We start from the raw sequence: 20,544 nt of genomic DNA on the forward strand, positions 1-20,544 counted from the left end.
CTTTCAGAATATAATTTGAATACATTGCACAGTGATATGCCTACTCAGCATTGTGTCTACATATTACATATTAATAAATTGTAATACAGTTATTTGTGTGTGTGTGTGTGTGTGTGTGTGTGTGTGTGTGTGTGTGTGTGTGTGAGAGAGAGAGAGAGAGAGAGAGAGAGAGAGAGAGAGAGAGAGAGAGAGAGAGAGAGAGAGAGAGAGAGAGAGAAAGAGAGAGAGAGAGAGAGAGAGAGAGAGAGAGAGAGAGAGAGAGAGAGAGAGAGAGAGCACTCTCATCTGAAATGTAAGATTATGTGAAAAAAACCCTCAGTAACATTCAGAAAAATTCATTTGATGCTGTGCTTAAGAATTGAGTAGTAATACAGCAGTGGCATGTTGTTTTTCCACTTTATCTGGGTATTGGAGGCAGTGGAGGAGCTCCTCTTTCTCTGGGTAATGATCCTGCAGAGATCACAAAGTTTTACAGGATTAGGATTCTGAATCTATTTATATACATTTTACTGTCCACATTTGCATTACAATGCATTAATCAGACACACAGAGAAAACTAAGTATGGCAAAAACTTATCAACCAAATATAGTGGTCCAGACTTTTCCCCTCAAGCTTACCAGATTTGCTGGGATACATCTTTGGCACAGAAATGAAAGGCTCAGGTGGGGGCAGCTCAGAAAGTGGGTGGAAAGAAAACCTAATCTCCCAGTTATCTAAAAAAAAAAAAAAAAAAAAAACAAAGCAGGTAAATATTTTGGTTTTACTGTCAGGAACAAATTTCACTAAATCATCATACAACCCAGCAGTGGTGGACGAAGTACACAATAAAAATAAAAGTGCTTCCTTTAAACTTTCACTTAAGTAAAAGTAAAAAAAATGTATTTGCTTTCAAATGTAACCCAAGTACTATAATTTATTATGGCTATAATGTACCTATTATCATTTTTGTCACAAGACAAGACTCCAATGTTACTCTTACCACATCAATCTATTAATAGAAAAATATTAATTAGTCAAACACTGACAAGGCCATGGGTGTTATGGCGAGTTAGAGTCAGGAGATTCTTTTATCATTGATTACTCTCAAAATGTTCTGCTTGCTGTTAAACTGACACTGAACTGTATGTTGGTGCTAAGTAGATACCGCCAAGAAGCAATCAAAACAAGAGCGAGCACTCTACCCTTATATGTGGCTAAGTTTTTATCCACTTATAAATAAAAAGAAATGACTGATTTCACAAAATGTAGTTAAGTAAAAAGTAAGATATTTGACTATGAAATGTAGTGAAGTTAAAGTAAATGTCTGCCCAAGATATGTGAAAAGCTACTTAAGTACAGTAACAAATTACATTTACTTTGGTATTGTACACCCCTGCAGCCCAGTCACCTAGCTTTTATATTTGCCACATAATTAATAGTCATAAGAATACCAGATTCATTAATTCAATAATGCTTTAAGTAAAAACATGCAGATATTAAACCATTAATTAAGTTAAGGCCAATCTATATCTAATTAAATTGTATGATCTCGTAATTTGCAACAACTAATCCAATGTGCAGGTTTAATATAAAGACATTTTGAACTATGTTTTTGCAGCCCCATGATGGTAGCTTGTTAACAGATATAATTATGAGCCCACTTGTAATGTATACTTACAATTACTGCTTATCCAGACAGATTTACGGTCTGCCACCCTAGATTTAGCACACTAAATACTATCCTGAGATAATGTCACACCTTTGGTGCATCCAGTTAGTTTCTAAGTGTGGCATAGATATTTACTTGAACAATTAAAAACATATGAAGGAGCTGTAGACAAAGTGCATAGTAAGTAAGGATTAGGTTAAATCCTGGAAGGGTGAACATAAAGTGCAAATCTGATGACACAGTATTTGACAAAAAAAATAAAAAAAAGGAGCTTAGAATTTTTGACTCAGCAACTGACTCAGAATTAGCACTGTGCTTTTTACTTTTAAGGCCATTGCTTACCAACACATTATACATAAACAGAAACTGCAACATAAATCCACTATATTGTTTGATGTAAAAGACAGGGCCTTCCATGGTATTCAGGGCTTTAAAGGCTTTCTATCTCATTGTGGCTATACAGAGGAAAGGAGATTTTCAGTCATCCTCAACTACCATACATCATCAGAACAAGTCTATATTTGACTTTGTTATGTCACTGGCTAAATGTTCTAATAATAAATTCTTGTTAACTTTAATGCGAGAATAAATGTAAACAAAAAATAGGTAATTTTTTACAGTTTTGCTGTCTTTACAGGTTGGTAGCTGCTATATGTTTGAGTTTTAAAAAAAATATTGGTCAGTTCAACTCTCTATGCTCAGAAAGTATGTGTAAATTACCATCAGTCCAAAGAGGCATTTCTACTTGCATGTCAGACATGTCTGTCAATTATTAAAGCTTCCTGTATTAAACTGGTGTTCAGGTATTTTAGATAGCATATTAATGTATGCTTTAGGGTTTTGGCTAGACCACTTAAACTAATATGAGCATATGTGTTTGGATTTTACATTTCAAAGTACTTAACATTAGCTAACTACTGACTAATTAAAATGACTGATTATTCCAGTGGTGTACAATCTTAATTACATAGGGCCCATGTGGGTGCAGGTTCACTTTTAAACCAAGCTGATGTCATGTCTACTTCTATTTAATCGAATTCTTTTATGTTTAACTTCCTAAAGTATGAACAAATCCATACCTGTGCTGTTTTGAGGGGAGCTCTGGTAACCGTTGCCCATTGAAGGGGGAGGAGGAGGGAATCCTCCTGCCCCTGGCCTATCTGGAGGAAGGGGAGGTCTGCCAGCACCTCGACTAGGGTGATTAGGAGGAGGTGCAGGTGGTGCACCTCCTCTGCTGTCCCCTGAAGGTGGAGGTGGAAGAGGATCTAAAATAAAAAATCCAAATGTTTAAATGATATTGTGAAACATTACACAAATGTGGCTACAAATAAATAAAGTAAAAAAATAAAATGTAAATTAGCAAATAGGACCACGGTCATACTAGATCGTATAGATGAGGATCTTCCTGTTTGTGGTCTTGAACTGGGTGGAGGTGGTGGTGGAGCAGAAGCCCCAGGTCGTGGGACAGGTGGTGGATTACTAAAAGAATTCCTGTGGGGTGTTGTATTGGCCGACTCCTTCGCTGGTGTAGGAGGTAGCGGTGGCAGGTCCCCTCTTCCTGAAGGGATAGGTGGTGGGCCACTAACCATAGATCTTGCTCCTGGTTTACTTCCTGATGGAGGTGGTGGAGGCAGTGGAGATCCCTCACCAGAAAATGAAGCTCTACTTCCTCCAACAGATGGTGGTGGTGGAGGAAAATCATTTAACTCAGAAGGAGGTGCTGGAAATTGAGGGTGGCTACTAGGGGGAACTGGAGGTAATGATGCCCTATGTCCTCCTATGGATGGTGGAGGAGGGGGAAAATCATCTGAACTGCCTGCGGAATAATTTGGCCGGGCACTTGAAGGAACAGGGGGTGGTGGTAATGTTGACCTGTTTCCTCCAACTGGTGGTGGTGGAGCAGGAAAATCATTTGAGGATCCTGAGGAAAATGTATTAGAAGTGGAACGGCCACTAGAGGGAGGAGGTGGTGGTGGTAAAGAAGTTTGACGACCAGGGGGAGCAGGATTTGCAGGAAAGCTGGGGTGTCGACCTGGCAGTGATGGTGGTGTAGAAGAAGAGCTTGAAAATCGGCCTCCTGGTAAAGGAGGAGGACCACCAGCAAGTGAACTGCGAGGAGAGGCAGATGTAGAGGCAGGCAGAGATGGAGTACTGCCCCTGTTCAAGTTTGATCGCCCAGAAGGTGTGTCAGGGAGACGGGGAGGAGCTCCTCCACTTGGAGCTGGGAATCTTCCACTGGTGGGTGGCATCGGTGGCCTTGCTGTTTAACCAGAAATGTAAATAATAAAAACAATACACAGAAAAATTATTAATTTGACACATTTTAGTTCATTGATTTTTTTTTTTTTTTTTTAAGATGAAATATTATTTACCAGGGCTTCCTCCTGCCGTTTTTAGTCTTGGCATCCCACCCTGGAACAGTCCCCCAAGTCCAGCTGGAGCTCCACCACCACCACCTCCTCCTCCACCAGAAGCCCCACCCCCTTTGGGCTCTGTAAAACAGTATTATTGTTAAAAAATAAACAATGTTACCACTGCTAAATTAATCATCAATACAATAGTTAATTTTGAAGTACAGTTGTAGTGTGTTATTTTTTTTTATTTAAGGAACTTACTATCAAATACTGGAGCACTGCGGTCATTGGTGACAGCTTTTTTCAGACGGGTGCCTTTGCTGATATCTGAGAGTAAAGCATTTCTCCCATGTTGCTCAGTTCTGGAGAGGGATGGTTTCTCAGTATTGGCCTGTTTAAGAAAATTCGTTTCAGAGACCACCAATAATACAGTTGCCACTAGATGGATCTCTACAATAACAAAAGGTTTGTAACTGTTCTTTAGGTATTTTGTTAAATTTTTAAGCTATATCTACTTCTACATTAGGAATCACTAAGCTAAAGGGAACTCTAATGCCAAAAAATTATCCTATGTTATATCCTATGTCTAATCCTATGTTTTTCATATGTGCTTATGTGACTAATATGAATCACTGGAAGAATAAAAATATATGCACTAAATGTTATTAATGTATTAAAAATGACATATTAAAAAATCATTTTACATTTTCAACAATTTGAACAACACAGTGTATTGCAGAATATAATGCTTTCATGTCTCTTACCAAAGCTAAGGTTGGAGGAGGGGGTGGTGGTGGCGGTGGAGGACCAGGCATGATATGTCCGTTCTGCTTCTGATTCACACTCTACCTGAACATTCACACACACACACACACACACACACACACACACGCACTCTTAGTGCAGAGAACTAGTGACTTGTGTCAGGACTAGTGTCTTTGAACCTGCAGCTAAATATAGCATCTTAAACCTCACACTCCCACCACTGTTCACACTTATTCTTCCGGTTAATCAAAAGATGGTTATGTGAACCACATATAAGTTGTGTAGAAGGTTAGCAAAATCTCATTCCTAAACCAATACATGAGGTAAATGGACTATTCTTGTTTAATATTCCTTTAAATAATTATTATGCTACTTTTTAAGTCTAAATTTAAGCATTCAGCTTGACAGAAATAAAGATGAATTAAAAACAAAATAATGTCTTATTACAATGACTTAGGGATCCAGGCAGGCTATGCACAATCCAAAGACTTAACACATTAACACATGTGGAATTATATACATAACAAAAAAGTGTGAAACAACTGAAAAAATGTCATATTGTAGGTTCTTCAAAGTAGGCATCAAGAGAATGCCAAGAGTGTGCAAAGCAGTAATCTAAGCAAAAGGTGGATACTTTGAAGAACCTACAATATGACATATTTTCAGTTGTTTCACACTTTTTTGTTATGTATATAATTCCACATGTGTTAATTCATAGTTTTGATGCCTTCAGTGTGAATCTACAATTTTCATAGTCATGAAAATAAAGAAAACTCTTTGAATGAGAAGGTGTGTCCAAACTTTTGGTCTGTACTGTATGTTAAATTAAATATATATTATTATATTAAATTGTCCTGTTCCACATCAAGCCCAGGCCAGAAACAACATCCACATTGTATGCTGTGATTGAGCCGGACAAATACTTTACATCTGCTACAATGTAAATGTGTTTGCATATTGCATAAAATGTATATTTTGTACATAATAAATGTTCACCTCTTATTTCTATTTCGAGCAGCTTTGATTCCACTGTCTGTTCTTTTTCTAATTAGCAAATCAAGGTCCATCATAATTCTGCATTTTATTTCAAGCAACGTAGTAAGGAACCCTTGATGTTTGATTATAAATGGAACAGGGAAAATTCTCTTTTCTCCAATGAAAGCTTATTTGAGATTGAATTTATTTTACAGTAGCTTAAGTTCTGCTTGGAGTGCTATCTCACAGAGAATACAGGAGATTGCAGCCATCTTTTTTTTACATTTGACATTTATTTTATGTTTGATTTATATGTTTGAGTGTCATAACCACACAATACAACAGCTACAATAGGCCTTCTGTGGGAATCCTGTTTTCAGTTCTCAAAGAAAATAGCTTCAAAATGGATTTTTAGAACATGTTAAAGTCATTTACTAAACATAAAAGTTCTCTTTAGTATATGATCTCAGCAGGATGATGACTTTGTTTGTCAGCCAAACCTGAATGCTTTGCTGCACCGAGGTGACAGCAACTTCCTGATGCGTAAGCTACTAATGAGAAACTCTAATATAGGCCTCTTCTTATTTCCTGTGCTGTTAGAGCACTCAGCTTCACACCAGATTTGTGAATTTGAGAATGTAATACGCAGTAGCATGTTCTGCATGCTTCTAAAATAATTCTGAATGAAGAAGCCTATAATATACTGTTTGATAATTCTTTATTTATATATATATTTATATATTTGTTATACTTTATTTGTAAACATACATAAGTATAAGTAGGAAGACAGAAAGGTGCTGTTTTTGAAGTTGTTAAAAAAAAAAAGTGGAACTAAAACAGTCACAAGAAAAATGGGATATGTTCTTAGCAGAACAAGGAACATAAAAAAATAAACTTTTCTTCTGGAAAAATATTTGTAAAAACTTGATAGATCTATAATTTACTATCATTACTGTGTGAGTTTGAAAGACAAATATCTTTTATTTTCAGCTTTCCTATTACAGTTCTCTGAGTGTAACTGTTTTTTAAAAATATAGACACAATAAGAGTAACATTAACAATAAAATATAATAGAATCATATTGCCTTTGACAGTTTTAGACTCCGACTGATAACTGTTTTCACAAACCTATTTATATTTTACTTAGTAAATTCTACACTATTTATATAATTTCACTGTACTCATACTTACTCAGATGCCTTCTGTTGCTTAAAAATGTGGTTTACAATGCGAGCAATTGTCACAGTTGAAACAGAAGATAACAGATAATCTGGTTAACCTACAACAACCAGCAACCACCCTTCTGCTTCAGTAGCTTTGTAAGAATTCATATTTCCTCCTTTGAGTTTCCTCTGCAGCAAAGTCTGACAAACAATGCAAGCACTTTCACATAAAAAAAAACAAAAAACTTTGACAGGCAGGGATACCCTCACGGTCCTCTATAGCTTCCCTTTCCTCCCTGCTCTCTCCTGACTTTCCTCTCAATCTATCCATGGAAAGGATGGACTCACCCGAGATTGAAGTTGTAGAGAAGTTTTACTGTCGTGCACACTGTTCCAAAGCACTTCCTGTCTCTGATGCAGAAGACCAATCAGTAAATGTGTGTGTGTGTGTGTGTGTGTGTGTGTGTGTGTGTGTGTGTGTGTGTGTATATGTGTGGGTGTGTGAGTGTGAGTTTAAGTGTGAGCAGTCCTTCACAAAGAGATGGGGCATGCAAATGATCTCTACCACAGCAGACTCATTTCCTCACCTCTCATTCTTTATAAGTAAGTCAACAGTTAAAGTAGCAGGTGAACTCAGTACACTGACAGAAAGAGCAACAAAATGAGCAATACAGGCAAAGATAAGGAGATGTCAGAAACATAAACCATTATAATAAATGCCTGAGCACATGCAATTTGAAGGTACAGAAATTCTTGCAGTTTATTGCATTATGCAGCTATCTTCAGCAGCACATTTGTATTGATTTGTAACTGATATGGTTTAATGCTTTTCTGCATCGAGAATGTTTACTCTACAGGCCAAACATAACTAAGATGATATTTATAGAGCATGTGAGGTCTGGGTTTTATCAGCTTCCTGGCCACAGGAGATTAAAAAAACTTTATGTGAGAGATGCTTGAATATTCAATCAAATGTAAAGGAAAGAAAAGCGAATTAAGAAAGACAGCTTCCTCTTTAAGAAAGGCGAAATGAGTAAGCCTGTACCTGTTTACTTCATACTGAATAACAAGCAAAATGACCCAACTGCAGTATGAGGAAGGAGCACGAGCAAGGTTTAAACTGAGGCACATTTGAAGAGGAATTGAGATATGATCATTTAAATATGGCTACTGACTCCTGTCTACACTAAAGTAAACAAAAGAAAGGGTAATCTTCTCATCACACATATGCATTGCACTTGAATTACAACAAACAAACACAATTAAGTGCATCTAGGACTAAACAATATGCTTTATTTTATTTATACCAAAGCATTATGCATTTTCTTACAAAGATAATAGTAGTGAATACAAATCAGTCTATATTTGGGCACTGCTTTTTATCTGTATGGTACAATTTTGTAATATTTTTCCTCCCTAACATTCATATAATAAAACATTATACTTTACAATATAATTTTGCATGCATATTTATCTTTCCAAAGGCCCCTTCGAATAATATTATATGAAAATTATTATTTTAAGATTATAACAAGGTTATAACTGACTGAGCTCAATAAGTCTCCCGGCAAAAACGCCCAGTGTCCCAATTATACACACTGCCATGAAGACACAGAGCAAAATGTGGTCAAGAACCATTGCAACAAACTTCCACTCATCACAGGCCTAGTGAGAGAGAGAGAGAGAGAGAGAGAGAGAGAGAGAGAGAAAATACTGTGAGACTGTATACAGACAGGTATTTAAGAATTAAAAAAAGATTAATCACAATAATATTTAACAATTTACCACACTTGATAGTCTTACATTGTTGGACTCATCATCTGATTTCATGGTCTCTGCGATGTATTTTACTCCTTCTATTGCGCTTCGGACATCTGGGTTTTTAGTAATGGGTGACTGGAAAGGCACAGCAGTGGGCATCGGCTTCCCGGAGATATCAGAGATGTCCAGGTCAGGAGTGAAAATGTTTTTAGTGCGTTTTTCCACACTGGGTCGCTTCATTGCAGAGAAGAACATCCAATTGGGGATGGTCTCAATGAAAATCTAGATCAGGCAGAAGAAGAACAAGTGATCCCAGCTGACGTTTGCTAATGATAATAGTGCTAAGTAAACTGGATTAAACGTTTCTACTGGATTAAATAAAAAAGACTAGTTATGAATCCAAACCTGTAATTGCTGTTATTAATTTATCTATCTATCTATCTATCTATCTATCTATCTATCTATCTATCTATCTATCTATCTATCTATCTATCTATCTATCTATCTATCTATCTATCTATCTATCTATCTATCTATCTATCTATCTATATACATACTTTAATAATTATATATATATATATATATATATATATATATATATATATATATATATATATAGCACATACATGCCAAAGAAGTGGTCATTTAAAATGTTCAAACAGAAGATGTGGATAGATGTAATAAATAGCTGCCACTTTCATAGCACATCACAATCTAATATTACTGTTCATAATTAATAGAAAACCTTAATCATATTTTGGCTCCAGGCCTATGAAAGGTCATTTGAAGTTTGGAATCCTATAAATAAAAGAGCACATTTAAAGCTAATAATAATTTTAAATAATTTTCAGACACACGTCTTAATAGCAGCTTCCTGACCTAATACCTTAGTACGTGCATTGCAGTGTTTGGTTACATAAAGCCAAATCGAGTGTATTTCAGACGGGAATAACGGATTGTTTAAACCACTAGGTGGCAGCACTGGTTAAAAATAAAATACTTTGTGTGTGTGTGTGTGTGTGTGTGTGTGTGTGTGTGTGTGTGTGTGTGTGTGTGTGTGTGTGTAACTTGAATGGTTTAGTAAACCTTAATGACAACAACATATCAGCCTGTAAATAAAATAAATAAAAATAGAAATACAATGCATTATGATTCCGAATTGTAATTAATCTCAATAATACCTTCATAGTTATCTGGTTATAGATATAGATTATATCTATATAGATATGATAGATTTTTAATTTTAGCTTTTAACAATGCCTGCAAAATTAACAAACCAGAATTTTTTTTGTTGTTTCCCAGTTTGCCCAATGGAAATCTGATGGGATTTGCTTTGGCACAAAAAAATGGTGAACGATTCAGCAGTAATTTAAATCTTCTTGAGTCTCAGTCTGGATGACCTTTTTCTCTCACCCTCATTTTTAAAATGGCGACTACATAAAATGTCAGGATGACACATGACAAGACGAGTACAATACATTCAAGGGTTAAATTTAAATCTAATAGGTGCAGGATTATACAGTATGTGTAATACATTGTAGGAAAGTAGTAGGAAATTAAATCACAGCAGAAAAGCAACATAAAACACAAACACTATTATTTTTTTTATTTGCTTATTGCACCCACCTTGCGAACCCAGGCAGGCATGGTGTGTGTGCTGGGTGAACGGTGGTGTGTGTTGATAACAACGACAGTAATGATGATGGAGGCAATGACGAAGATCATGGTGAAGAGCATGTATTTGCCAATGAGAGGAACAGCACTTGAGGTAGAGGGGATGAGCTCCACGATCACCAGCAAGAACACAGTCAGAGACAACAGGACAGAGATACTAAGGGTCATCTTCTCACCTACACACACACACACACACACACACACATCCAACAGTCAGGTTAAATATATACATATATACAGCTTCTAAACTCCAGTGATGCAGCATAGTGCTCTATTTATATCTTTCATAGTGTTCACACAATATACTAAGACTCAAGGTCAGGGTGAAGGCTAGCAGACAGCTGGAAGAGCCATTACAGTGCTAAATATACACAGATCTGGTCATTAAAACACATTATGTAGGCAGATATTGCAATGCAAAAAATATAATCAGAAAAAAAATATAATGTCAAAGTTAAGAGTATTTAAAAGAGAAAGAATTGTTCTAGAACCCGGGTAACAGAATCCTTAGTTATCTTGTTTCACAATGCTCATACTTTAGCCAGGCTTAACAATTAATGCTGAAAATTCATAAGTTGGTATTTCACATTGTATGTGTTTAGACTCTGGTCATATTTGTGGTGTTAACAATTATGATTGGGAAAATACTAACCCTGCTTCTTAAACATAATGTAAATGAAATGTATCACTACCCTGGGTTAAAAGCCATGGAAGGGTTAAAAGGTGTTTAGAATTATGTTAACCTGGGGTTTTGTGCAGTGTAATAGACACCTATTTACAACATTATGAGAACCTCTACACATGACTATATATAAATCTTAAGCTGTCCAATCTCAATTAGCTGCCTGGATCAACCTCCATTACTATAACTGAACCTAATAATCCAGGTTTCTGCATGTTAGAATTATAACGTTGACATTCTGTGAAAAATACTGTAATAAAATCCTCCAAACAAAGACCACTTCAGTAACGTTTTTTCTTTTAACCTGTTTACTTCAGTACAACTTTGTGAGTCTTATTCCAGTATGCATTCCTAAGTCATTTAGCAGTTTTAAATTTTAAATTTCTTTTTTTCCTGGATTTGCCTGAAGTCGAAACCCCTGCTTTCTTTTGTCCCTGAGTTTGTCTGCTGATTTGGATTTTTATTAAAGTATATGCCATGCTAGTTGACCTGGCTTCAAACTGTCTTTAGAAACTCAGCATATTTATTCAGTTCTGCATCTTAACTTCCATGAATTATTTCATTGGCTGCAGGGAAACTAATAAGGAAGGTACACAGGAATAAATATTGAAGAATGTGCAGGAGCCGACAAGTCCTGGGAGTTCAGCAAGGGGTTCATTTGAGCTCTGGTCAGCTCTTTAGGATTCTCCAAGCATGAGCTATTACACAGAAAGGACTGTATGCTGATTATGGAGATTGCACTATTGCCTTTATCATGGTCCACTGAACAAGGAGACTGGTACTTAATCTGATGAATCAACACTGACACCAACGTGTGTGTGCGCGTGTGTGTTTTTGTGCGTGTGTATGTGTGTGCGTGTGTGTATGTGTGTGTGGGTGTGGGTGTGTGTGTGCCCTTTCAGTGACTGTTCCAAGCCACTGAAACATTTAACCATATCACTGATCAGAAACATCTCTACAATAAACCCAGATAACAATGCATAACCGTACAACCATGCATAAAGAATTATGACAGATGGAGCACCAAGAGAAATTCCCGGTCACACCACTGATTATTAACTCAAGTTTCATCTGATCAAATTAAGAGCCCTAATCTCACTCAGCCATTTAGCAGAACACTTCTGAAATCATGAGACTGAGAGCGATGTCTGATGTATAATACATTAAAGCAGAGTAAGACTGGAAGACATGATGAGACACAGAGCATCACTTCTACATACACACACATCTCATAAATACATCAATGCCACAGACATTCAATGCTGCCTGTTAGTGTCAGTTACACATACAATTAGCTTCATTCAGTCAACCTTGCATCATCCAACCACCCAACATATTGGTTCAACCAGTAGCTGGTCTGTTTACTCATCCACCCATCCGACTTTATGTTCATACCTGAGTCTGTGGGCAGGTAGAAGACTAAACCAGTCAGGAAAGAGAAGAGGAGGCATGGTATGATCACGTTGACGATAAAATAGAGCGGCAGTCTCAGCAACAGGAAGTGGTAGGTGATATCCAGGTATGGTGTGTCTTGGCAACAGGCATAATAAACCCAGTGCTTCCAGCTCCTGTAGTCCTTCATCACCCACTCACCACTCTCCATAAAATTGCTCAGGTCTGGACGATCGCTGTCCTAAGAGACAGAGCAGACGATCGATTGTATTAGAGGCGCCATAAACAAGACAATTCAATTTATGAAGCAATGAACTGACAGGGTGTGAATAGATCAGAATTTGATCAACTGGGATTTGATTAAGGTTGACTTAACTGAGGTTTGATCAATAACATAAAGTGAATGATACATTCAGTTCACAGAAGCATAGATCGGCGCTATTGTACAAAATCCCATTCATGAATATTGCATATGTTTTAATCATTTCTTCAAACATCTTCTAACATATACTAACATCTTCTAACATCTTCATAAATCAAACAACTTGCTATTAAAGAAATGTTTTTTCATTTTAAATAATTATATACTGTTTTTTTTTTCAATATACTAATTTTCATTCCTATTTTTTGTTGTATTGTTATATTGTACTGCAAGACACTGAGATGTTTTCCTTTTTTCACAGCTGTGCTATTGCTTCTTTAATAACAAACGAATAAAGCAAAGGAATGGTTTGCATTTGCAAATAATCAGCAATATATTAGGTGATGCCATTACAGGGTTGATGGCGACAAGATTTCCATCAAAAGTCCATGTTCCGAGTTTCATGGTGCAGTTCTGCAGGTCAAAGGGAAGTGAAGCACAATGATCTCACAGTAGCTCTTGAAGATGGCAGGTGGGTTCCAGGTGATCATTCCTGTATATTCTAGCAGAACTTTGGTCTCGTGCACAATGGCAAAGTCACCATCAGCACTTTGGAAGTAAGAGTGAAAGACACATCATTAACAATCTCCAGTAATAATGTAGATATAAATTCACACATTGGTCAGTTTCTCAACATGGTGTGAGTTTAATACTTTATTTTCTAAAACAGATTCTTCAATGTATCTCTAAGTCCATTGCTGAGTAAATGTAGAAAAAAAGAGGTTGGGGGAAATGAGAATTGATTGAAAACAGAAGAGGATTTAGTGAGACAAAGCACACACACATGTACACACACGTGTTGATCTCCAAATAAAGGATGTGTAATATAAAGGTTAAACCTAAACAAAATTTTTACACAAACTCTCTAACAGCATGCTTTTATATCCTGACCTATTTGTACTAACAAAGGATGTTTTTCATGGCGACACAAAGAACTTCTTTAAGATCTCTGCTAATGGTTATACATGTGAAAGTCAAGATTTTAGAGCTGCTTCTTTCATTTTGAGCCACACAGCACATCAAATGCAAACTGCATAAAAAACACATTCACACCAGAACAATAATCAAGGTGCTCAGACTCACACAGTCTACTCAGTTTACACGTGTACCGTAATTTCCAGACTATTAAGCGCACCCAAATATAAGCCGCACTGAATTATACAAAGATTTTTATTTTGAACATAAATAAGCCGCACCTGTCTATAAGTGTCTACATTTAAACTAATGAACTTTACACAGGCTTTAATGAAAGACAGTGTCTGTTACACGGCTTGTATCTAAACAGTAGCCTACCAAGAAAGTAATTGTTCACTGTCTTCCTCCTTCCTTTCACAACTATTTATCTCAGGAGTTTATCTTTTGGCATCGTTGTGCGTTTAAAAATCACCATCAGTGAATCTTTTCTCCCGATGCCGTGCAGCTCAGAACACAGGTGAAGTGCGCTTTTTCATGCTTGGTTGTTTTCAGCATGACGAATGATTCGCATTTCCTGTTGACAGTCCGAGTGAGCGGCAGGTCAAACGCAGAGGAACCACATCCACATTTATGATGTGGTGCGGCCTAATTCAGTGGGAGCGCATCTGATTTAATATAAAGAGTTTCATTGGTTCACCTGAACCCGTTCGGCAATTTCATTGGTCTAATGTTACAGGGTTCAGTTTTTTATCTTGAAGCTTGTGAAACCGGGAAAAACCCCGGAAAATCCACATATTAGCCACTTCGTTGTTTAAGCCGCAGGGTTCAAAGCGTTGGAAAAAAGTAGCGGCTTATAGTCCGGAAAACATGGTATTTAAAAACCAATCAACAAATAAATAAATAAATAAATATTTTAAAAAGGTACTTGTTATAGAGAACAAGGTCAGGTCTCCAGATGTCATTGCATGGAATTCGGATCTTTTTTATTCCTCCATACTCCTCTGGGTTCCACTGCAGGTTCACATCTTTCCATTGCTAATGGAAAGTGAAAGAATTGTTTAATTATGCCAAATCACAGAAACAAATACACACAAAAATGCTTGAAGACATACTTTCTAATAAGTGTAAACTCATTTAAATATAAATGCATTTAAATCAAAGCACGGGTACCTGTTTCAGACGTACGTTGGTTGTGACAATTTGGTTGACCTCATCCTATCAGAGCAATTTCTGTTAGTATGTTACTGTTTTTTTTTTCTATCAGCTTGGAGGACTTATACAAACAATATAAATGACCTATTGTGCATTCTGAAATTTTGGTACAATACTGGTAAAATAATGGTACAATACACTCTAAAACGGTACAACTGAGTAATTGTGAAACTGGGGTAAAAATAAATCATACCACACTAATAAGCTGAATTAGCTGTAGTCCCACAGTGACCACCACAGCATCTTTAAAGTGATTGACAGGTCTGACCACTTTATTATAGCCAGTGAAGAGTTTATTCACTAGACGAGTTTCGTCCTCCGAGCAGCACACCAGTCCTGCTCAACACAAAACACACCACCACTGTGTAAACACTGGTTGACACATTTCAGGAAAAACCAACCATTAAAGAGCACTATACATTTGTTTTAAAAAAATCTGATTCTGAGAAGTCTGACTCAGGCAACCAACCCTAGTCATGCTGTGTGATAACGCTATTTAAAGTGCTGGACAAGTAAAACTGCAAGTGATCTATTAAAAGCAATATAACTGGGTAAAATAAGAGTACTAATCAAACAAGTAAACAAACTAAAGTGGAAGTGGAGGTGGAGTTTTAGGATATGATGCCTGATATACTGGAAGCCCGATTTGTCATGCCACTGGAGAGAAGCCCAAAGCGAACGTGTGAAAATTCCGGTGTTCAAGTTACCGGAAATGCTCTCTGTACTTCTACTGGTATCTCATATCAGCATATCAGAACTTTAATATTTCCTTTACATTTTTATTTGGATTATCTGACCAGTTATGTGACAAGGGCCACAATTAAATAATTCATTTATGCAAAACACATCTATATAAGCCATTTATTTAAATGAGTAATCTTTATGTAATTATTAACCAGAAATGATTTGATTATTGTTATTTTATACTTATCCTTCAATTAAGAGTGCTGTTTAAACATATAAATCTGTCAGAATCATTTGTATATGTGCAATAATCTTTGCAAGGGCAGTAAAGAAGACAGTTAGAGTCACTTGAACATCTGAAGCTGTCAATCAAATGAATGTGTCATAGAGGCTAAAAACAGAGTGATATTCCATCTCTCAAACTGCAAACAAACATTACAACCCTTCCTTTACCTTTGAGTTTATACATTATTACATTCATATATTATGGTTATATGCTTCATTTCTGGATTAATTATCATAAATATGTATTGATATACATTATGTATGTAATGTAATGAATAAAGTAAATATGTAACAAGATTTTCGTTCAGGATCAGTTAATATCTACAAACCTTCATGCTACTGTCAATTTAGATATTTTGTCAATTACACAATATGCTTATGATGCATTTTGTTAAATGTGATACATTTTGTGTGCAACAAAAAATTAGCTTATTTGTGGTAACATTGAAAAAATCACTAAATCTAAATACATGCTTATACATTATTTACTTCTTTGCACATTTAATTTTGACTGTGAATTCACATTCAGTTACAGACAAACCCATGCCAGACTATACCTGTGGAGACAGTGAGGAGCAGAGGAACCAACTGAAGCCAATTCATGTCAATAGAAGCAGTAAAAACAGAAAAAACTACTTTTTCTTTTCAAATGACTAAATACAATAAACACCAGTTTACTTTGTTCAACCCCTCCTGGTTTGATAATTGAATCCTATGGCTGTCTCGCCGTCTCTCTTCGTTTCTCACTGAGCTTTCTGCAGGGTCAAGTTCATCTGCTGTGTAGCACATGAAACCAAATACCTTAATCCCGTTCTCATGTGTAACTCATGTGTAAGCACATACAATATATGCATATGCAGATACACTGAATACAGTAAAGTAACAAACAGAAAAAAATACTAATTTTATCTTTAATACGCTTGGTTATTTGAGATTTATAAAATATTAAAGAGCTTTTTACAATCCCAATTCTAAAATATTTGTGACTGTGTAAAATGTACATAAAAATGTAATGAAATGACTTTTTTAATTCACAATAGAAGATAGAAACATATCAAATGTTTAAACGGAGCAAGTGTTTCAATTTAAGGAAAAAAATTAGGTAATTTTGAATTTGATTGTTGCAATATGTCAGTGAAATAGGGACAGAGCAACAAAAGGCTGGAAAAGTAAGTGTTACTAAAAAGAAAGAGCTGGGGGAACATTTTGCAATTAATTTGGTTAATATGACTGGGAAAGATAAAATCTTTTAGAGGCAGGGTCCCTCAGAGGTTAACATAGGCAGAGGTTTACCAATCTGCTAAATACTGTATATACCAATTGTAGAAGAGTTTTACACAACTGATCCTCAACATCACATAATAAAGACTTTGAAATATGTGTTTACAATGACAAGGCTGAAAACCAATACTGGATGCTCATGATCTTAGATCTTATAGACAGATATGGTTCTGTAATGAAAATCACTGCAAGGGCTCAAAAAACTCCTGTTTGTCATTGCAATCATTGCTTGTAACCACAGTTCAGTTCACCAATCATCCACAAATACAGGTTAAAGTTCTGTATTGCAAAGAATAAGCCATATGTGATCATGATCTTAAAATGCTGTCATCTTTATTAAACCAAAGTAAATTTAAAATGGACTGAGGCAAAGTTGAAACCTGTTCTGTTGTTAGATGAATAAAAATTTTAAATTATTTTTGAAAGGCATGAATGCCACATTCTCTGGACTAAAGAGCAGAGGGACCATCCAGCTTTTTACCAGTGCTCAGTTCAGAAGCCTGCTTCTCTGATGGTATAGGATGGGATGGTATTGGTGCCTATTGTACATCTGGAAAGGCATCATCAATTCTGAAATGTATATACAGGTCTTTGAGAAACATATGCTTGTTGTTTTTTTCAAGGAAGGCCATGCATATTTCAGCAGGACAATGATAAACTGCATACTGCATCTATTACAATAGCATGGCTGTGTAGTAGAAGAGTCTGGGTGCTGAATTGGCCTGCTTGCAGTCCAGACATTTCAGTAACTGAAAGCATTTGGTCCAAATTATAAAAAAACAACAACTCAGAACTGTTGTGCAGCTCGAATCCTGCATTAGACATGACTGGAACAACATTTCTTTTTAAAAACCCAGCAAATAGTCTCCTCAGTTCCAAGACATATACAGACTGTTGTTAAAATGAAAGGGGAAGCTGCACAGTGGTAAACATGGCCTTGTCCCAACTTTTTTGAGATGTGTTTCAGCCATTAAATTCAATATTACTTTATTTTTTTCTCCTTAAAATGGTATATATTCTCAGTTTAAACATTTGATATTTTTTCGAAGTTTTACTGTGAATAAAATATAGTTTTATGAGATTTGCAAATCGTAGCATTCTGTTTTTATTTACATTTTACACAGTGTCTCAACTTTTTTGGAAATAAGGTTTTAGGTCATTAAATCTATGACTAAGAAATGGCTGCCTTTGGGAACATAATTTTGTACTAATGTGGAAATTAGTCTTTTTTAACTTATTTGCAACTTATTTTATATGAATTTATATTTTATTTAAAGTAATTTAACCACATGTATTTTATATATAGATGAAATGATTTGATCAGATCAGTTTGGAAATGTGTTATTTCTATTCCAAGAATTCTGTGTCATGGTGCCACAGCAAGAATTCGTTTTTTATTAACATTTTTTAGATTCATACTCGAGCCAAAACTCCCAGTTAGAATGAAGGCATTATATTAGATCATGACCTACTCCATCATTTTTACAAGCTGGTGCTGAGAGGCCACAGCTTTGGATTTGCCTTTTCCAGATGGCTGAGCCCGACATCGCTGTGCCTTTTCTTGGTTTCACACCTGCCTCATCCACAAATTTAATGCCCCATCCCTTCTAGTTCTGATGCCTCCTGAAGGATTCAACACACTTTATCCATTAGGTTTGTAGACCACTTTTCGGCAGACACACATTTTGTGTCTCGGGTATGATTGGCTGGATTTAATCGCTAGCCTCTTCTGAATAGTCCCTGCCCTTGCCACAGCCCCTGTCCTGACACAACCTTCCATTTCGCAGACAGGAATAATTTCCCCACACAGAGACCCCCCTCCATGCTCCAGCAGACTCTATTTCCCCCTGTCTCCCTCCCCCCGTCAATCCTTTACTCACAGCCCTGCATCATTCATCTTATTTAGAGACAGAGTGGCAGATCTGGCAACTGCAGAATTAAGAGAGATCAGTATCTCACACACCCACTGCCCAACACACACACACACACACACACACACACACACACACACACACACACACACACACACACACACACACACCTGAATTTCAGTCCCACATGTGTCTCTCCTGGCAGGATTAAACCCGTTTGCCCTTGACAGAGAGAGCAAAGGTAGAGGAGAGCCCCATTCTAAAAAATCTAGCCAGGCTGAGAGAGTGCAGCTGGCACAAATAAACACTCGTCCAGACTCACTAAACCCATCCGATCTCAGCTTGATGCCAGAAAGTCCCTGCACTAGAGCACAGTCCAAATACTGACACTAACAAAACTTTTTCAGATTTCAGTCTCTGAATATCCAACACACTCCCATCCTGACACTCCTGTTCACCTCTCTACTAGATACTGCACACGTATGGACTCCATCATCATTCAGACTACAGAGAACATCATTCACATATAAATATGCACAAAAGTAGACACATGATCATAAAATTAATATATGCTTTTTGAACATCCCATTCCACAATTAAGCCTCATTTGCCTTTTTCCATAACCTCCACTGTTCCGGGAACATGTCCCACTAGCTTTTGGAGTATGGCTGTGGAGATTCAGTCACAAGGCTGCAAGTAAATTCAAGTCTTGTACAATGTAGTCAATGTTGTAATTCCTCTCAAAGGTGTTCTGTAGGGTTGAGGTTATGGCTCGAAAGCTGGCCACTTCTAGTCCAACCCATGCAAACCATATCTACATGGACCTCGCTTTGTGCACATGGCATTGTCATGCTGGAAATGTTTTGGGTCTCTTAGTTCAAGTGAAGGGAAAATTTAAAAGAAAACATCCTATACAATTGTGTGCCTCCAAGTTTGTGCCTAGGACACAGAAATCACATTTTATAAAATTACCCAGTAGTTCACTCAGCTTTAAAATCCCTTAAAGCAAAGTAAAAGCCAAATACAGTTATATGTAATTACACTGCACTACATCCCCAGAGCTAAAAAAAAAAGGAAGCAAACCCCATTTTTCTCAGTTACCACTTACCACAATGAAAGTTTTTATAATACATTCATGAAGTCGTAATCCAAAATGTTAGTAATTTAAGTGCCAAGTTTGCATAATTCTCTCTTTTCAGACTGGCATCTCATTGTAATACTAATACACAGTGTGTATTAGACTTCATTTCCAGCACCACAACAATTTGCTTATTGATGAAACATGTCTCATCTAAGACCTTAAAGTATAACATTGTCATTTTAATCTGGCATTTGGTGATGCATTTTAAAAAGCTTTATTGACTTTATTGACTAAAAAGCTTCATTTTTTTTTGGACATTCTTGGACATTCATTACAACTGAGATTTTTACGTTTTTTTTTTTTGCCAGTTCCTTGCTCA

The 20,544-nt window shown here is 36.5% G+C and overlaps 2 protein-coding genes across 4 annotated transcripts; both read right to left on the reverse strand.

Moving 5' to 3' along the window:
- Nucleotides 1–395: 395 nt before the first annotated feature.
- wipf1a (WAS/WASL interacting protein family, member 1a) lies at nt 396–7,387 on the reverse strand. 3 transcript variants are annotated; one of them, XM_046838649.1, is made up of 8 exons: nt 7,255–7,387; nt 4,768–4,852; nt 4,265–4,394; nt 4,022–4,141; nt 3,031–3,909; nt 2,729–2,914; nt 619–714; nt 396–450 (listed from the first exon to the last, which is right to left on the reverse strand). In XM_046838649.1, exons 2-8 carry the CDS (start codon nt 4,816–4,818, stop codon nt 398–400), a joined length of 1,515 nt encoding a protein of 504 aa, XP_046694605.1. In that variant the 5' UTR covers nt 4,819–4,852; nt 7,255–7,387; the 3' UTR covers nt 396–397. The 3 variants fall into 3 exon arrangements, with proteins under 3 accessions (XP_046694605.1, XP_046694626.1, XP_046694616.1); XM_046838670.1 differs by having other exon boundaries at nt 4,768–4,848; nt 7,255–7,349; XM_046838660.1 differs by lacking the exon at nt 7,255–7,387 and adding an exon at nt 6,935–7,248.
- Nucleotides 7,388–8,179: 792 nt separating this feature from the next.
- Nucleotides 8,180–16,560, reverse strand: LOC124382819 (acetylcholine receptor subunit alpha-like). The gene is given in 10 exon segments (XM_046845089.1): nt 8,180–8,571; nt 8,710–8,949; nt 10,294–10,517; nt 12,419–12,656; nt 13,191–13,267; nt 13,270–13,385; nt 14,677–14,786; nt 14,922–14,966; nt 15,157–15,299; nt 16,490–16,560. Coding segments are annotated over 10 exon segments (1,368 nt in total). The 5' UTR covers nt 16,536–16,560; the 3' UTR covers nt 8,180–8,442.
- Nucleotides 16,561–20,544: the final 3,984 nt, after the last annotated feature.

The sequence above is a fragment of the Silurus meridionalis genome, chromosome 3, assembly GCF_014805685.1.
Source record: "Silurus meridionalis isolate SWU-2019-XX chromosome 3, ASM1480568v1, whole genome shotgun sequence".
In the NCBI taxonomy this organism is placed as follows: Eukaryota; Metazoa; Chordata; class Actinopteri; order Siluriformes; family Siluridae; genus Silurus; species Silurus meridionalis.